General features: G+C 42.0%; 1 protein-coding gene across 11 annotated transcripts in view; it reads left to right on the top strand.

The window, feature by feature from the left end:
- Nucleotides 1–16,748, top strand: part of IKZF1 (IKAROS family zinc finger 1) — a 97,034-nt gene that overhangs the window by 59,564 nt on the left and 20,722 nt on the right. For 4 of the 11 annotated variants that reach the window (XM_081283125.1, XM_081283122.1, XM_081283123.1 and 1 more), the window contains exons 4-5: nt 8,712–8,972; nt 14,627–14,794. In XM_081283125.1, the coding sequence (XP_081139251.1) occupies nt 8,712–8,972; nt 14,627–14,794 (429 nt within the window). Of the gene's footprint in view, nt 1–1,242; nt 1,303–8,711; nt 8,973–14,626; nt 14,795–16,748 lie in introns of all 11 variants that reach the window. The other 7 variants (XM_081283118.1, XM_081283126.1, XM_081283117.1 and 4 more) reach the window with 2 other exon arrangements.

The following is a 16,748-nucleotide window of genomic DNA, read 5'->3' as shown; positions in this document are numbered from 1 at the left end:
GTATCCCCGTCTTAAAACGTAATTCCCTTTAAAACACATTTGCCTTTTCTCCCATTATTTAAGATGGCAGATGTCCCTGCTCCCCAGACACAGAATAACTGAAGTTGAAGAGTTTATATAAACATTTGGAGCTCAGTGAAGATGACAAGAACAGCAAAGGTTATAATAAAATTGGTATTATATTATTTGCTATTTGAAGACATCAATCACATTGCATCCATAGGATTTAGGCCATCAGGGAACAAAATTAATAGATGATGAGCAAGGGTTTGTTAGGACATAATTAAGCCAGTCACTCTGAGAAGCAGGTTTGAAAGTGTCTCTCCAACTGCATTTGCCCATGATCCCCATATTTTACAAAGTTTTTCATGGGGAAAAATGAAAGGTCTGTGGTCAGGTAAGTTTGGAAAACAGTGGAGCTTGATAAATAGCTCTGTTTCCTAAGGTCACTTCAGAATCCTCTCCACTGATTCAGCAGTTCATCCAACAGGGTTAATTTAGCAGCTGCATTGTGCACATAACTCTTGTAGTCACTAGAATATGACTCTAGGAGAGAAAAACGTGTGTGCATTTGTGGTTGTACATGTGTGCACACACCTGCAATGCCCATGTGCAGAATCTACCAAGTCTTAGGAAATAGGTCCCTGGAAACAAGTCTTGTGGAACAGTTAGAACCTGAACATTTGAGGTGGTGATACCGTTTATAAAAGCAGCTGCTAAGGAATACCAACAGAAATTGGTAGCTCATTCTGGAAGTAGGGGAAAACAGTTTTTCCCCACCCAATGTGTTGCATGGAAAATTTTTCATTTTCTATGTTTCTAAGAGAAAGCTGAATAAAGAACATTTGCAATACGCTCCACCCATGAAAAAAAGCATACTGCTTTTGTAGAGGTATGTGGCCTCACTTGAGATGCTATGATGAGGCTGAGATCTTAGACCAACACTAATGAAAGGTTTCTCACAGTTCTGAAATGTTTGGGGTTACTGCCTCTAAGATGTTGAAGTCCTCAGAGCTTGCTCCAACTACCCTTTGTGGTGTAATGCTCTGAGTTCAGATTCTTAGGAAATAATGTCATGGTCTAAGCAATGCTTTTCTGTTGCTAGAGAGCCAACAAGAGATTATTAGGTACCCAGTCATTTGGAGCAATAGGATGCTTTTAAAAATAATGCTGTCTTTAACTCTCACTGTATCTCTAATGGTATTACAATCCAGCTTCTTTTTGCCTTGTTTTTTATTGCAGTTACATATGGGGCTGATGGCTTTAGGGATTTTCATGCAATAATTCCCAAATCTTTCTCTCGTAAGTATATGTTTTGCTTCTAGAAATGGAAACATGCTCATTTCATATTCAGTTTCCATCGTGTCAGTACTGTGAATTGCATGTTCTATCATCCACACTTTCCTTTGCACTTGAAAAAAATGTTATCTTATTTAACTTATCTGTTAAATGTTTACCGTCCTGTCCATGAAACATCTACCATCCGGGACATTTCATCTCTTAAACAATGAAATGCCTCAGTGGGGTTTAGATAGTTGAGAGATGTGCTGGTGAGCATGCTAGTGAGCAAAAGCAAAGAGAGGGTAAGGGTAGTACTGATGGAACTGTTGTTCGTTGATGCTGTTGAACAGTTTTTGGTTAATTTTTTAATTATCTCCTTTTTATCAAGTGCAATGAAAAAAAATGGCCATACTTTTTCTTTCACTATCAAACGTTTTCAAGACAATTTTTACAATTTTGGAGGACAGGAGAAAGAAACATACTGTCTTCCTCTTGCTCTGGAGTATTAATTTCAGAACTGAGAGAAGAAATCATAGGCTTCCCGGCCATTCTCCAGGGTGCCTCACGGTGTAAATAAGCACAGGGTGGGACATTCTCTGGTCAGAGCTGTTAAACCAGAAGCAGATTTTAATTTCATTTTTCTTTTCTGATAAATGATAAAATACATTTGGGCAATGCCTTACAGGAGTACTTTAAAGAATAGAGAATGTAGTTTTTTAAAAAACATGGACAGAGATCTGAATATAAAAGTATTACAAGTTTGTAACTCCCTTAGGACTTCAGTCTTTGGATCCTCTGTTACTAAATATTACAAAACAATATCAGAAAACAGATTGTGCTTGTAAATATTGTTTGGAATTTTGTTTTTTCAGTGCTTAGGATTGAACCCAGGGACTTGAGTGTGCTGGGCAAGCACTATGCCACTGAGCTACACCCAGGCCCAGCTCACTGATACTATAACAGTTATAAAAATAGTCTCATATAAAAGAGGTGTCAGTAATAGTTAAAGAAAGGTTTCTGACACCCTAGTTAACAAATCTGTTTGGTACCCAAAGGATACACCATTATCAATCCAAGGATACTTTTGCTCACATACTAGATTAATGACTTTTACAAGGTTTAAAAGTTTATAGAAGTCTTTCTCAACTGATATCCCTTTGATTCAATTTCAGAATAGTAGCTTCATATTTATTTCTGTGAGATATATGTGTATTCCTATATAACTGTTTATTTATGTGAATATCTGTATGTGCACATATAAACATTGGAAATTAAGGTGTCAGGATAGGGAAGTCATATTAATATGAGATGAACAATATTGTTAAAATGTTTTGAAACAGCACATGCATAATTCTGGGCACAGTGGCGCACACCTGTAATCCCAGCTGCTCTGCAGTCTGAGACAGGTGAATCGGGAAAACAGCCTCAGCAACTTAGCAAGGTCCTAAGCAATTCAGTGAGACTCTATCTCTTAAGTAAAAAAAAAAAAAAAAAAAAAAGGCTGGGGCTGAATGGTTAAGTACCCCTGAGTTCAATCCCCAGTGCAAAAAACAAAACAAAACAAAACAAACAAACAAACCCACATCCCACATCCTAACATGTTTCCATTAAGTCTTGAGAAAGGGGTAGTCCCCAGAATATTGTAACATTCAAGCAGATCTTTTGGCAACCTTCAGGATGCAAAAATTGCTGCATGTGAATACATATGATTCCCAGAGCTTTTATGAGTCATGATATGTATTTTGATACTTTCTGTCTACATATTTATAAAAATATGTTCATAACATATTTATATGAACTCACTTCTCCCCCTAACATTTCCAAATTGTAAATATCCTCCTTTGCACCATTGGCTGGTTAACTTTGATGATGCCCCCACCCTACAGCAACCAAACTGTTCTAGGTCAATATCACCACCTTGTGGTCATGATGAAGAATTGTCTCCTATGTCCTTTAACACCTAATTCCTTCTTTCTTGAAGAAATTAAAATACCATCTCTTTGACCTCCTCCACTATCTTTATTCCAATTTGTGTCCTTAGATACTTGAGGAAGACATGTGTATATATATCCTTGAAACTCATTCTTTTTATACTCTTTTCCAATGTTCTTTTTTCTGTCTTCTTTCTCCCTGATTTTATTCTATTTAAAGGCTTAAAACATCAAGTAAGTAGAGTAGTTCAAATAATATGCACCTTGGCAAGATAAAAACTTTACATTTTAAATAATGATAAGTTATAATAAATGATTCTATTAGCCTTTAAAATATTTTAAATTTCATAAATCTTTTTGGGTAACGTGTATATTCTTCATCTCAAATTTCAGTTACCATAGATAATTTCAAGGTAAATCTTAAATATTTTTATTCAATTTGATTTTTACTTACTAATCACTAGTGTAGCAAGGATATTTGTATCTCCCATTTTTTATTTAAAATATTGTGCATTTCAAGCTTACCTGTCTTGAACTGATTATATTGGAGTGATGCTTTCAGGATACTTTTTCAATGGCAAAATGCATTCTTGGTACCAAAAATACACTTTTCCAGTAAATATAAAGACATGTTCTAAAAAGGAAAGGAAAATGAAGAGGAAATACAACCTCTTTGTGAGATGGGGCTGCCAGCGTACATTATGCCTATGCATTAAAAATGTTTAATTATTCACAAGTGAACATAATGCTTGGCAGCCAATCCAGGCCTCTTGGCTTCTGTTGACCTCAGAGTTCCTTGGAGTCTCTGGATTCCTCAATGCAGCTTGCTATCTGCTAAGGGCCATGTCACATTCAGAGCTTGGAGCCTCTCTTACAACTATGGGGTTACCAATAGCATAGAAGACCTCTAAAATACATGACAATAGGATTTTAATTTGTCCTAATTTTAAATAGCATGTGAGAAGTCAACATAGCTCTTGACTAAGAGCTTGCAAACACTCTTAATATGAGCCATGTTTGTTGAATAATAAAATTGGACCCGTGTCCATTATCCCTCAGTCAATGGAAGAGCTCAAGCTGGCTTGAGCCAGAGCATTCAGGGAAAGCAACGCACAAGTCCCTATTTCATGTTCTATATTTAATCAGCTCAATTGATGTCTTAAGTGTGGAGTAGGGTTAGGGTTTACAAAATATTTATAAGTATATTCCCTATATTCGGAGAGAGTGTGACAGTACTTTAAAACAGTACCACCCTGAGCAGTTCTACATGGAGACCCCCACTTTCATGGACGCCTCTTTGAGTGAACAGAAATCTCTTGATGTCCTCTACATGACAAGTGCGCTGTTTATGTTTGTACACAGTGATGTGAGGGCCTTCCCCACCTGTTTAGAGAAAACCCCCACACTGCTTGGATCTGGCATGCCCTGTGCTGAGTGTCACCTGGTCACTTCTCACAGATTCCCCTGGCCCCGGCTCATCCCCTTCCTCTTGGACTTTTTCAGTCACAGTGTAGCCTAGAATTTGTCCTCACCACTGTGGTACCCTTTGTTCTAGAACTCCTGGCACCTACCCTCGAGCTCCTGTGTAAAACCATGTTCGGTCTGCTGCCGGGGAGCCCTCTACCACGTCTCCATTACTTAGCATTCGTTAGCCTTGCCCACAAGGATCTTGGGATATTGTCTTTTTCTCAGAGACTAAGAAAATCTCAGCAGCTTTCATACTCTTCTCAGAGATACCTGTTCTCATTGCTGAAAATTCTTACTGCTGTTCGTACAGATCTGTGTAAGGGATCTCTTTATACACATATATTCTCACACAAATCCATCTGGGTATCCATATTGATCTCAAGATAATTTGTGATAGACTCTCATGCCTTTGAGTCTCTCTCTCTCTCTCTTTGGCTTCTATTAGAGCTGTCTGTGACACTGTCGTGTAGCCTAGCAATGACAGTCCTGCTTTCAATGAGCCCTAGGCAAATTAGTGGTTGATGTCAAGTCTCCAGGCATTGAGGATGTCTGTGGTATTCACGGCAATATCCATTGCATGCTATCCCCCACGCTTCTTCATCTGCTTCCTTCCTGACATTTAGCTTTCCCTCCTTATGCAAGCAGCCTGCTATGGCAGAACTTCCGTTCCTGATTCCAGAAACCCAGAGGTCACAGCCGATGTTTCCCTGCTGTCCTGCTCCTCTGCAGAAAGTGCCCACACAGACTTCAGTGACACATGCCATAGACCACCCAGAGACTCACAAGGGTACTCAACATTCTTTTTGATGCAAAAAAGCAAGGGTCACTTCTGGAAGGTGCTCAGGTGCTACATGTGCACATGGGCCCTTGAGAAAGCCAGAGGAAATTTTCTGTAACTAGATGTCTCTAAAATTAATGAAACAGAGCCAAGTGGGGAACGTCTTAAGTGGATCATCCCACCACCATGTTCTTCTGTAGGGGATAAGAAAACCCCCACAGTTCTTTTCCATCCCCGGGAGCTTCTATCTCACATGCTTTGCTACAGCCCTGTGTCAAGGTGGAAGAACTTGTCACACTGTCATTTGGTCCACTGGGCTCCAGAGTGCTCCAGTTTCACAAGGTAGATAATTAAAAATAATCCTAGATTTAAGGATCACATAGATCTTTACAGCTTTATCATCTTTCTTGTGCACATTTGACTCAGTCCATTATCTGTTGCTATAACAAAATCACATTTATAAAAAAAAAATAAAGGTTTGTGTGGCCCATAATTCTGAAGCCGGGCGAGTTAAAGAGCATGCCTCCAGTATTTGCTTGGCATCTGGTGAGGGAATTATGGTTGCATTGCAACATGGGAAGACAGAGCAGGTGTGCTAGCTCAGGTCTTTCTTCCTCTTGAAGTCACTACATTAGTCAGCTTTGCATTACTAAAATGAAATACCAGAGACCATTAACTTCTGAAGACAAAAGGTTTATTTATCTCATGGTTCTGGGGATTCTAGTCCATGAACACTGTCTGGTGAGGGTACCAGATGGCAATAGCAGGGAGTAGACATTGGAGCAGACCTTCACATCATGAGCCAGGATGTGGTGAGTGACGGGAGCCTCACAGTCCCTTATGGCCTGCCTCCATTACCTAGGGGTGGTGCTTGCCACCACCTCTTGCAGGGTCCATCTCCCAACACCATCACCCTGGGAACCAAGCCTTTTTAGCTATGAGACTCTAGGGGACACTTAAACCATGGCAAGACTAATGCTGACAGTGTTGAATGATAAGGGTCTAGTGAATTAGCTTCTGCCCCCGAAGATACCAGCACCTACTGGAGAATACTGATTCTGGACAACTCAGCAGTCAGGAAACATCTTTACCTGGATGGCAGGTGGGCCTCACTTGCCTGCTTCATCTCCCTTCATGACTACATCAGTAGGATTTTTTTTTTTTTTTTTGTCTCTGGCACAAGGGTTAGTAAGAGGCTGCTGAGATGCAAGGTGCTCTAAGTCTCTGATCTCCAGACCTCTGTAAGAAACAGCATTTGAAGAAACCCATCTCAGGATGGTCTTACACAATGCCATTTTTGATAGTAAGGGGCAGGAGCACATCATTACTTCTGGGGCCTCCAAGTCTACGGTGGGGGCTGTTCTAGTTCATTCCTTTCACTCCCTAATTTGTCTGTAGGTCTTTTTTCCAAAGAGTTCATGAGGAAACCATGGCAGTAGAGTGGTTAGAAATGTAGGCACCAGAGCCAGGTACCCTTGCAGTTAGCTCCAAGCTCTTCCACTTACTAGCTGTGTGACCTTAACAAATTCAACCTTTCTGTGCCTTAGCTTCTTCGACTTTAAAATAGGATAATGACAGTAGCTCCCTTGTGGAGTTCTTCTCAGGGTTAAATAGTCAAGTGTACCTAAAAACACTGTGGGCCTAGTGCCAGGTAAGTTCTGTAAACTTTATTGGGGTTAGGTGGACTTTGCTCTCTGAGGGGAGCATGCATCTACTTTCCATATTCCAGTCCACGTCCTGAGCTACCTCTCAGCTGTTAGCCCAATTAATCCTTCCAGCTACCCTTCAGTGCTGTGATAGTTCCCATTTTCAATGGGTGAAGAAATCAAGGCATGGAGAAATTACATGACTTGCCTAAGATCCCTGAGCTTTTAACAGAGGAGCTTTGATCCCAGAGGAGGTTTTTGGCTTTCAGACTCTTAAGACTCCAAATCAAAAGGAATTTGGTGAACAAAGATGGAGGGGTATGAACTAGGTTGATTATTAAAAGCAGTTGTTCTCAGTCTTGAGTGTACCTTAGAGTCCCCTGGAAGGTTCATCAAAACACAGATTTCAGAGCCCACCCAAGTCTCTGAATTAGCAGGTCTGGGGGGACCCAGGCATCTGCCCTTGTAGCATTTGATGCTGAGGCTACGTCTCTAAAGACCCAACTCTGACGACTGTTGATGGGAAACCTCAGTCCAAAATTACGTAGACATAATTGTCATCTGATTCATTGATGGTTTTACTTAGCAAAATGTACTTACCCACTCTGAGGAGTCTGTGCAAACTGAGAGAAACATGGTGGCTTTCAGGGTAACTGAAGTTTCTCTTCGTTACAGTGCTGGACCCATCAGTATGCTATCAGTGTCTCAGAAGAGTGCTAACAGTGTCTCATATTTTCTTTTGGAAGAAAAGTATGCAAATGATAGAATTACCACTGTGTGACCAAAATAGTCAGGCAGAGTTAGCGGTAGCTGTGGTATTCATTCACCCTAGCAGTTCATTGCCCCACAAAAAATATTTGCCTTTGGATAACTATTCCTGATCTCTTACACACAGAAATGTAAGAGACCACCTCTACTTTAGGACTCCAGATGGATTTACATCACTGTAAGATGAAAAGGAAGTTGAATGCTCATGAACCAGAGAAACAAAATGATCTCTCAGAAACTTGAAAGGATCTGGGGTCATAACTCCAAGCATGAGTTTTCCCCCCAAATTATGAATATTTACATGAAACAAGGAAAGGTAACATTATGTGTAAGAAAAGTTCTTTAGGCTTGATAAATCACCTCTTAGGGACTCTCCCAGCAAGTTCACTTATTCTAAGGAGTTGGATCATGTGACTGCATATTCACCTTCCAGATGCTAGGTGCTTGTCTGCCAAAGCGTCCATAGAATTCAGCCCCAGATTCCTCCTGAGAGTCCACAAGATTGTGGATCCGATGATCTTAACCTGCTTAAAGTGAGGGCTCAATCCTAAAGTGCAAACTTTATAAGTAGTTTTTCATGCATTTTTAGGTGCTCTCTATTTAGATCTCTGAAGGGGGTCTGCAGGTCCTTCCCATATCCCTCTGCCCTGGGTGCATCCTAGGGGCTGCCATCCAAGCCCTCTGTGGATTGAACATAAGGAAAGTTTCGACTTGGTACATGCTAAGAACTCTGTCCAGTTGTTCTCTGCGTCCGTTTGATTGTCTTTTTGCTGTTGTGTTGTTTTGTTTTGTTTTGTTTTTTCAGTGACACTGAGTGGCTTCCTGTATTGTTTCTTTCAGCCAGTAATGTTAAAGTAGAGACTCAGAGTGATGAAGAGAATGGGCGTGCCTGTGAAATGAATGGGGAAGAATGTGCGGAGGATTTACGAATGCTTGATGCCTCGGGAGAGAAAATGAATGGCTCTCACAGGGACCAAGGCAGCTCGGCTTTGTCGGGAGTTGGAGGCATTCGTCTTCCTAACGGAAAACTAAAGTGTGATATCTGTGGGATCATTTGCATCGGGCCCAATGTGCTCATGGTTCACAAAAGAAGCCACACTGGTAAGGCCTGGCATAGTTTTTCCTTTAGTGGCCTGAGAAGGTCCCATGGGGTGGTGAAGAGCAAAATATCCTATGTGGAGTGTTTTGAGCGTATTGCAAATTGACTGGCGGCACAGCAGTTGCACGTAATTGGCTCCAACTTGTACTGATGCCATAGCATCATCATGGAACAATATTTAGAATGATTTCTCAACATATGCCACTGACCCTCTAAATAAGAAAGGAAAAGTCAACAGCATATACATGTGCAGTCTGTCAAGGGCCTCGTATTATACATGCTAGTCTCAGCTACACTGTTAGGTTACCATGGTAAGTGATCCATGCTTAAGAGCAAGTCAGAAAGATCTGAATGCACCAAAACAGAGTCTTCAGTTTTTCCACTTAGAAACCATGTGTTTTCGATACATTCTAAGAAATAGAACTAGTTCAGAAAAATCAGTTAATGACGGACTAGTGCCAAAATGTAGTTTATCAGAGTTTGAATCAGTTTTCATATGGGTCACCCTGTAACGGCTGAGACATTGAATAGGACTGTGATATCGCCACTTGCTTTCATCTCCAACTGGTAAAGAATTTCATGCCAAACCTGTCATACTGAAAGTTTTCCTGGAGACTTTGGAAGTAGAAAATAATGTAATATTCTGTATTCAAAAATGAAAAAACCCAGGGAATCCAGCATCTGAGAACAGTACCCAGGCTCACAAGATGACCTGTCATGGGGCCATGAGTCTCAGCTGGCCATGATGGCCCTGTCCACTCATGTCTTAGTGATTCCTATCTATTGAACAGCCACATACTTAGGAACAGAACTGTCACACCACCACCACTGACAGTAATGGACTCTTAGAAGTAAAATGTTAATGGTACTTATCTTGCATGAGGTTTCTTTGGAAATGAACAGAAATTCTTCTTTCCTTAGGAAGCTTCCTTAAAGGTGGGTAAAGCACATTACATTCACCATCTGTGGTAGTCTCAGAAAGTTTGGCCATAAAATGTAGATACCCTGAGCTCTTGCTGCCTGTGAACTGGCATCCTTAGATCATCAGAAAATAGCATCTACCACTATAGTCCAGGAGGAGAAAAGCTGCTATGGAAACAGCAGATTGTATATCTCAAGAAAGTGAGGAAGATAACTTGAAAATTATAGCCTGGTGTGCTCGTTGCATAGAACCAAATAAAAATCAAAAAAAGTAAGCAGGGATTCAGAAAATGCACTGAGAATTTCCTGCAGATATTTGTGGGATTGTAATTTTTATATGTGAATCAAGGTGGTCTCCAAAATGTAGTATTCCATTTGTAACACATCTGAAAAATCACAGATAAGTTGATTTTCAATAGACATTCATATTTAATAAAAACTTAGTTTCTAAAATTAAGCAAAATTTGCTTTTCTGAGTGGGCCCCTTAATCTTCAAATAACCCAGTGAAATAGACCCATCACATCCAACCCTAAGAAAAGCTTGCATGAGAAGAATCCTGCCATCCCCATTTTATAATGAGGTGGAAATTACATGAAGGAGGCTACCCTGTGACAGACACTTAACAGTGCGCTCTAGGACCTGTGGTGGTACATTCCTGATGAGGAATCAACCTCACAAATGAATTACTTTTCTGCTAATTCATGTAAAGCCGAATCGAATAGTGAAAATTCTCTTAAATAAATATTTGATAAGTGAATCAAATTCGGGCATACTAAATTGCCAAACTATAATGGCTGCAGCCTTTGATAAAAAGAATAATTGCATTTAATGAATAAACCTGCCAAGTACTGATATGCAGAGTGGCACTTGCTCTTTGCTGCTGACTTCCTCCCCACAAATAGTAACTAAGTGTCACATACACCCCAATTTGTGCTGAGCCCTTCACTTACAGAGCACATCACTTCCAGAAAGAGGGACATACCATAAACTTTACAGTTCCTGCCTGACACTTTATTTAAAAAGCAATAAGAAGAAACCCCTGAAACTGAGATTTTCTTCACAGTACATTTCCACTTGTATAAATACAGATGGTCACAGGTAGCTATCAGTGTTTACCCAGTCTGGCTAAACTAGGTTTGAACAACTACACATGCTACAAAGGTTTTCATTTTCCTGGGATCTGGGTGGAATACACCTGAAAAGCCACGCTGTCTGCATTGCCTATATTCAGGGGAGTTATAGAGCAGCAGACTTGAAAGGGCCAATGAATTACTCTGATCTTGTGAAAATGCAGATTCTGATTCAATTCCAGGGAGAAGCCAACAGTGGGCATTTCTAACAAACCCCTAGGAGACACTGGGCAGGGACGTGCCATCGAGGAGCAGTCAGTAAGCAAGGCCATTTGGACAGCTGTTCCCTTGAGAGCTTAGTTAAATTCATGACCCATATGGAAAGCTAGGACTTGCATCCTGACCCCGTGTCATGTTCATCCCCCTCTCCCTGACCCAGTCAATGGGGGTTCCTGGGTTTCCTAGTCTCTCCCCTAATAAGCAGGGGATTTTAGAGCAATCTCCAGGACAGGGCCTTTGCCTCTGTCTGTGTCACCCTTTTGGTGCAGTTGCACTGGTGCCATTGTCATTGGTGCTGGGCGTCAGTTCCTCTATTTGCTGCTCCATTTCACATCTGTGATTCAGGAGTAACAGCAATGCCTTCTCAGCCCACATCTCAGAGTGTAAGAATCAGATGGACAGTGGTAGGAAAGAAGCAGGAAATGCAGAGGGGAGACCCTCCACACACATGTGTAGCTTTATTATTATAAATGATAAAGAGCAAACAGATTTAAAAAAAAAAAAAAGGAGATTGCCATGCACAGACTCTGTCCCAATCTGTCACGTCAAAAAGCACATGCACTATGCTCCCTGACCACAATACTGCTCCTTAGTGCAGGGGCAACAGGAACAGGCCCAGGTCCCTTCTTGGGATACAAACATTTTTCAATCCATCTTCTTTGGATAGGCCCTCAGAAATCTCTTGAGGTACATATCCATAAAGACTTTCTCTTTCACCCAATTAAATTATTAACAGGGTCTCCAACATTCTTACAGAGGGCACCTACAATGGAAAATGTGTAGAGTCTCTGGGATAAAAAACTAAACTTGGAATTTGCAGTCATCAAAGTCCTCGTCCAAGTTAAATAAATATAAATGCAAGTTTGGAGAAACTTAATTTTACTTAGATGCAGGAACAAGCTGCTGATGTGCCAAGGGCAGGCAGCTGCCACTGGCAAGAGAAGGAGAATACAGAACCTGGGCCCTGTTATGTAGCTCCGCTTCACGGATGTGCCCTCTTAGGTTTAAACCTCCAAGAGCAAGATTCCTTGAGTGGAACCTGTGTTCAATTTAAGAAATGCTAAGACCTTGCCCTGGCCCTGGGCTACATATGCACCCACACAGGCAGTCAGAAGCAAATAGATTTCCAGTGGAGCTGGAAGGCTGTGGACTCAAATCAGAAGACCAGTCTGACTCTGCAAGAAGCGCTGCCTTGCCTCCCTGCAGAAGTGAGACGTGCCTGTAATCATCTGAGCAGTGGCTCTACCTGTGTAGTGCAGCTCTTCCCTGTAGCAGCTCAGACCTTGGGGAGACCTGACACTTCCTCACTTCCCCAGCACAGCAAGGGTCCTTCCTATGTTAGGCACTTTGGGTCATATCACAAACATACTTATGTCACCAGGAGTGTCTGTCCCCACATCCTCATTATGAACATTTTTGTGACATGGACTTTCCCCCCTGTCTTTCCCATCCAGCCTGAGGGTGCCCACCTCCAAGTAAGAATACCCTGTGGTTGGAGGCACATTCTGATTCACCGGATCTGGGTCTCTCTGCACACAGTAGTCAGTCTTCTTTCTCTTTTTATCCACTTGGAGTTAAACACACATATTCATGAACAGGTACAATGAAGGCCTAGAAGTATATCTAATCAATAATTAACTGACCTCTTCATGGGAGGCTCTGCAGGGCTACCTGGCTCCCAGCTATTTCAACCTCCCCCTCCAATATCAGCTACATGGGTGGGCTTGGAACTCAGGGAAGAAGGTAGTTAGTGAGTTCGTTTTATTATTACCTTCCAACTTGCTTGACTTGAAACCCTTTCTCTCTGCTCCGCCAAGTCCAAATGGGACAGGAATTTGGGAGAAATATTGAATGTATTCTAGTGAGAGCCATGTCCCTCCAACTGACCTATAGTTGAATAGCACTGCAAATTAGTTTCAACTTTTTATAGTAGCACATCTTTCCTGCACAATGAAAAAGAGCGATGATCATCAGGAAATTCAAGTGCCAATATAGACTTTAAAATTTAATCTGGTGTGGATTTTAATAGTACCAGATATGCTTTACTTAATTGTTTTTAATAAGTGCTGTCTCCTTCATCACAGTCAGATCAATCATTTGGGAACACGATTGAAAAGACATTTTAACACATTCTTTATTCCTATGAAAAACTTTTTACCTGGGACATACATTTTTGTGGTTATCTCAGTACCAGGAATTGTGGTCACATAGTTCCCTTCTTATAAATGAAGCATTAATTTTTTTTCAATTATTTTTTAAAAGAACGTTAATATTTTCTTACTTAAACAAGACAAATGTATCACTCCTTTCAGTGGGAATCAAATGCAATGTTCATCAAGTTAGATTCCAAGATCTGTGACTCCCCAGTAAGACAACAGCCTGTTTCATTCTTGCAAAGACCTGTTCATCCCCTTCATCAGATCCTGAGTCTAAGCAGAAGTTTCAGGTACTTAGTCACAAATGCAGTGGTACCACCCTGGAAGAATCCCTCAGTGATAACGACATGGCATCTCTCAGATTGTCTGTAGTTGAAATATGATTTGTCATCTATGGATGTAGACAAATAAGTGCTTAAAAGGCTTAAGAAGTTGTAAAGAAAGAAAAATACAAGGAATCTCAACTAACTCTGACCTTCATGCCCTGCCGTAGGGAGATCTGGGACTTTTCTTTGAAAAATGGGTCCTTGCTTCACTGTTTCTTAACTTCTCATTTTATTCAATCTTTCTCTCTTTTTTTTTCTCTCTCTCTTCCTCTCTCACCCTCACTTTCTCTGTCTGTCTCTCTCCTGATTTGCCTGCTTAGGGACAGACAGGTAATGGAGAAGAAATTGAAAGGGAAAATACAGGGAAAATGTAAATGAAAAGAAGTTATTATAACTGTTATAATGAAGTGCCTTTCATTTAAATATAAGAATGTAACGCTGAAATGAACTTGTGATCCTGAAATGCATTTTTAATGAGTTTCCTTTTTATTTTGCTGCTTCAGTGGCATATTTTAAAGACCCTTTGAAAAAAGCCACATTAAAAACCCCACCAAATGCCACAACACGCAAAATTGGATATTGGTTTATTCCAAAACTGCTGATCAGGAAGAGTGGCTCTTCATCACAAAATGTTGCAGTCACTTTATTTAAATGAGTTTGAATTTGCATTGTGATGTGCCATTCTGATTTAGGGAAAAAAAATTAGATTTTCAGATCAAATTGACCCAGCCAGTGAAGCGTTAAGGAGCTGGCAGGTTTAGTCTGAAAGCCTCATGTTCTATCAAACCTGCAGCCGGTGGAAGTCACCGAGCCCCGGTGGGAAACAACTTTCTCGCTGCTGTCGTCCTCCTCCTGTCCCCACACTGAGTTTTGTAATCACCGGCTCTCCTCTCCTCCTCCCAGGGGAACGGCCTTTCCAGTGCAACCAGTGTGGGGCCTCCTTCACCCAGAAAGGCAACCTGCTGCGGCACATCAAGCTGCACTCTGGGGAGAAGCCCTTCAAGTGCCACCTCTGTAACTACGCCTGCCGCCGGAGGGATGCCCTCACCGGTCACCTGAGGACGCATTCCGGTAGGTCTCCTGGGCTCAGGCCAGGAATGTCTGGTACCCCAGGCAAGGGGAGCCTCCACTGCAGTGGTGTGGGGCTCTAGGTCATGCATCGAGTTCTTGGGAATTGTCCTTGCTGGCTGCCTTCCTGCCTGGCCCTGTACACAGTCCTCCATGGCTACTGGCTGCCATGATTTCAGCATGGGCCTCAGTACCTCACTTTCCACTGAAACAGAGGAAATGGGTAGGGAAAATCATAAACGCATGCGCACACACACACACACACACACACACCAGGAAATGTCACCTCAGGTAGCATGATTCAGAAGAGGCCTCCTTATTCCATTTTTTCAGGTAAGTGAGATTTTTACAAAGAATTTTTCCAGCTGTATCTTTACCAGGTGCACTGCTCATGCCCTAGATGTTTCCAAATACACTTTTTTTCTGTCTTACATGGAGTATTTTTAATAGCAGTAGGGACAGTTTTCTTTGCAGAGGTGACACATCAAAGTGGCTTAGGACATAACCCCACCAACCAAGGACATGCCCGCCCAAGTCCAAGAGTGATTCTTCATTGTCAGTGAACAGTCAGGGCCTCAGCAGGAGAGGGTAGTTTGGGACTTTCACCAGATTTTAGAGAGCAGTATTTGTCTTTAAGTATATCCCAAATTATTGGGAGTCTCAGGTCAATCATGATTAGCAGTTGTCCAAATACTCCTAACCTATATCACACAGGAAGTCTTTAGTTAGGTTAGATCCGCCTCCTGAGAAATCTTCCTGTGTGTTTCATTATCCGGTAGCTCTATCCTCTTAAAAATCAGAGAAAGAAAGGTTGTATGTTGCTTGCCTACAGTGTGTCTCCACATGACATTCATGGGTTTCTTCCACACTGTCCAGTAGGGATATGTGAGACAGACTTTGTGAACTGGAGGTTGCTGGATCTTTTCCCTCCCTTTGGGAGTGTCTGGCCCCAACCAACCACCTCTTAGGCCATTTGCAGCAGCACTCTGGGCAGGTGCTATGGGGGAATGCCTTAGAACAGCTTTTCCCTGCTGTCCCAAGTAGCAAGATAAGGAGGATCCTCCCTCAAAGAAGGTGGGGACATGTGTTCTTTGCAAAAGACTTGCAGGGTTAAGGCCACCTCTTCCCAAATGTGACAAGTGTATTTCATGGTGCAGGTTTTAAGTACCTCTCCTCTGTCCATCTCTTTGTCTCACATTTACTGAGCCCCTCAGGGTGCTCAGTCTTCAAGGGGTTGCAGGTACACACAAGTAAAACACCCATGTCTCACAGGGGACATGGCAGAGCATATGAGGGCCCAGTGGAACAGAAGGCAAGAGGGTGGACAGTAGGTTTGGGTAGGAAGGAGGGAGAGAATTCCAGTAGGGGGAGGGCTTGAATACCTGCCCAAGGCCCATTTCTGAGTTTCTTTAGGGGAGTTCTAAATGAGTGTGATTCTGCAGTGATCCTAGAATAAAGTGTTTACACTTTTATCAAGTATTGGCAAGAGCTTGGTCCTTCTGGTGAGTAGTCCCTGTGGGAAGGGCATTCACTGAGTCAGCTGGAGAAAAGGGTGAGGAGTCCCAGGCTGTGAGCCATCTCCTCTCTGTTCCCACCTCCTTCCTGGTAATGAGCATGCTAGAGGTTCCCAAAAAAGCTTGTAATCTGAAAATTGTGATGATTTGAGTAAGCTTCTTGAAACCTGCCAAGAAAGGAGCAGTTTCCAGCAGAGGAGTTGCTCTCCTTAACAAAGTGGGCTGGTCAGGAGGGGCTGCCAATAGGGCTGCTACCTCCTCACCTGGAAGAGAAAATGCTCAGTCTAGGGAGTAGTTTGTTGCAGGGGAATAGGGAGAACAGAAGGCTTTCCTGAGACAGGGACCTGACTCCATGGCAGTGAGCACTTACAAGTGTTTACATGTGATGATCATGTGTGGACCCTCCTGGAGGTGAGGTGGTGCCAGGGACAAACTGACAAATA

This window comes from Spermophilus citellus (assembly GCF_964194105.1).
Source record: "Spermophilus citellus genome assembly, chromosome: 3".
In the NCBI taxonomy this organism is placed as follows: Eukaryota; Metazoa; Chordata; class Mammalia; order Rodentia; family Sciuridae; genus Spermophilus; species Spermophilus citellus.
Note: the sequence above shows the minus strand (reverse complement) of the source record. Positions and strands in the feature narration are given on the sequence as shown.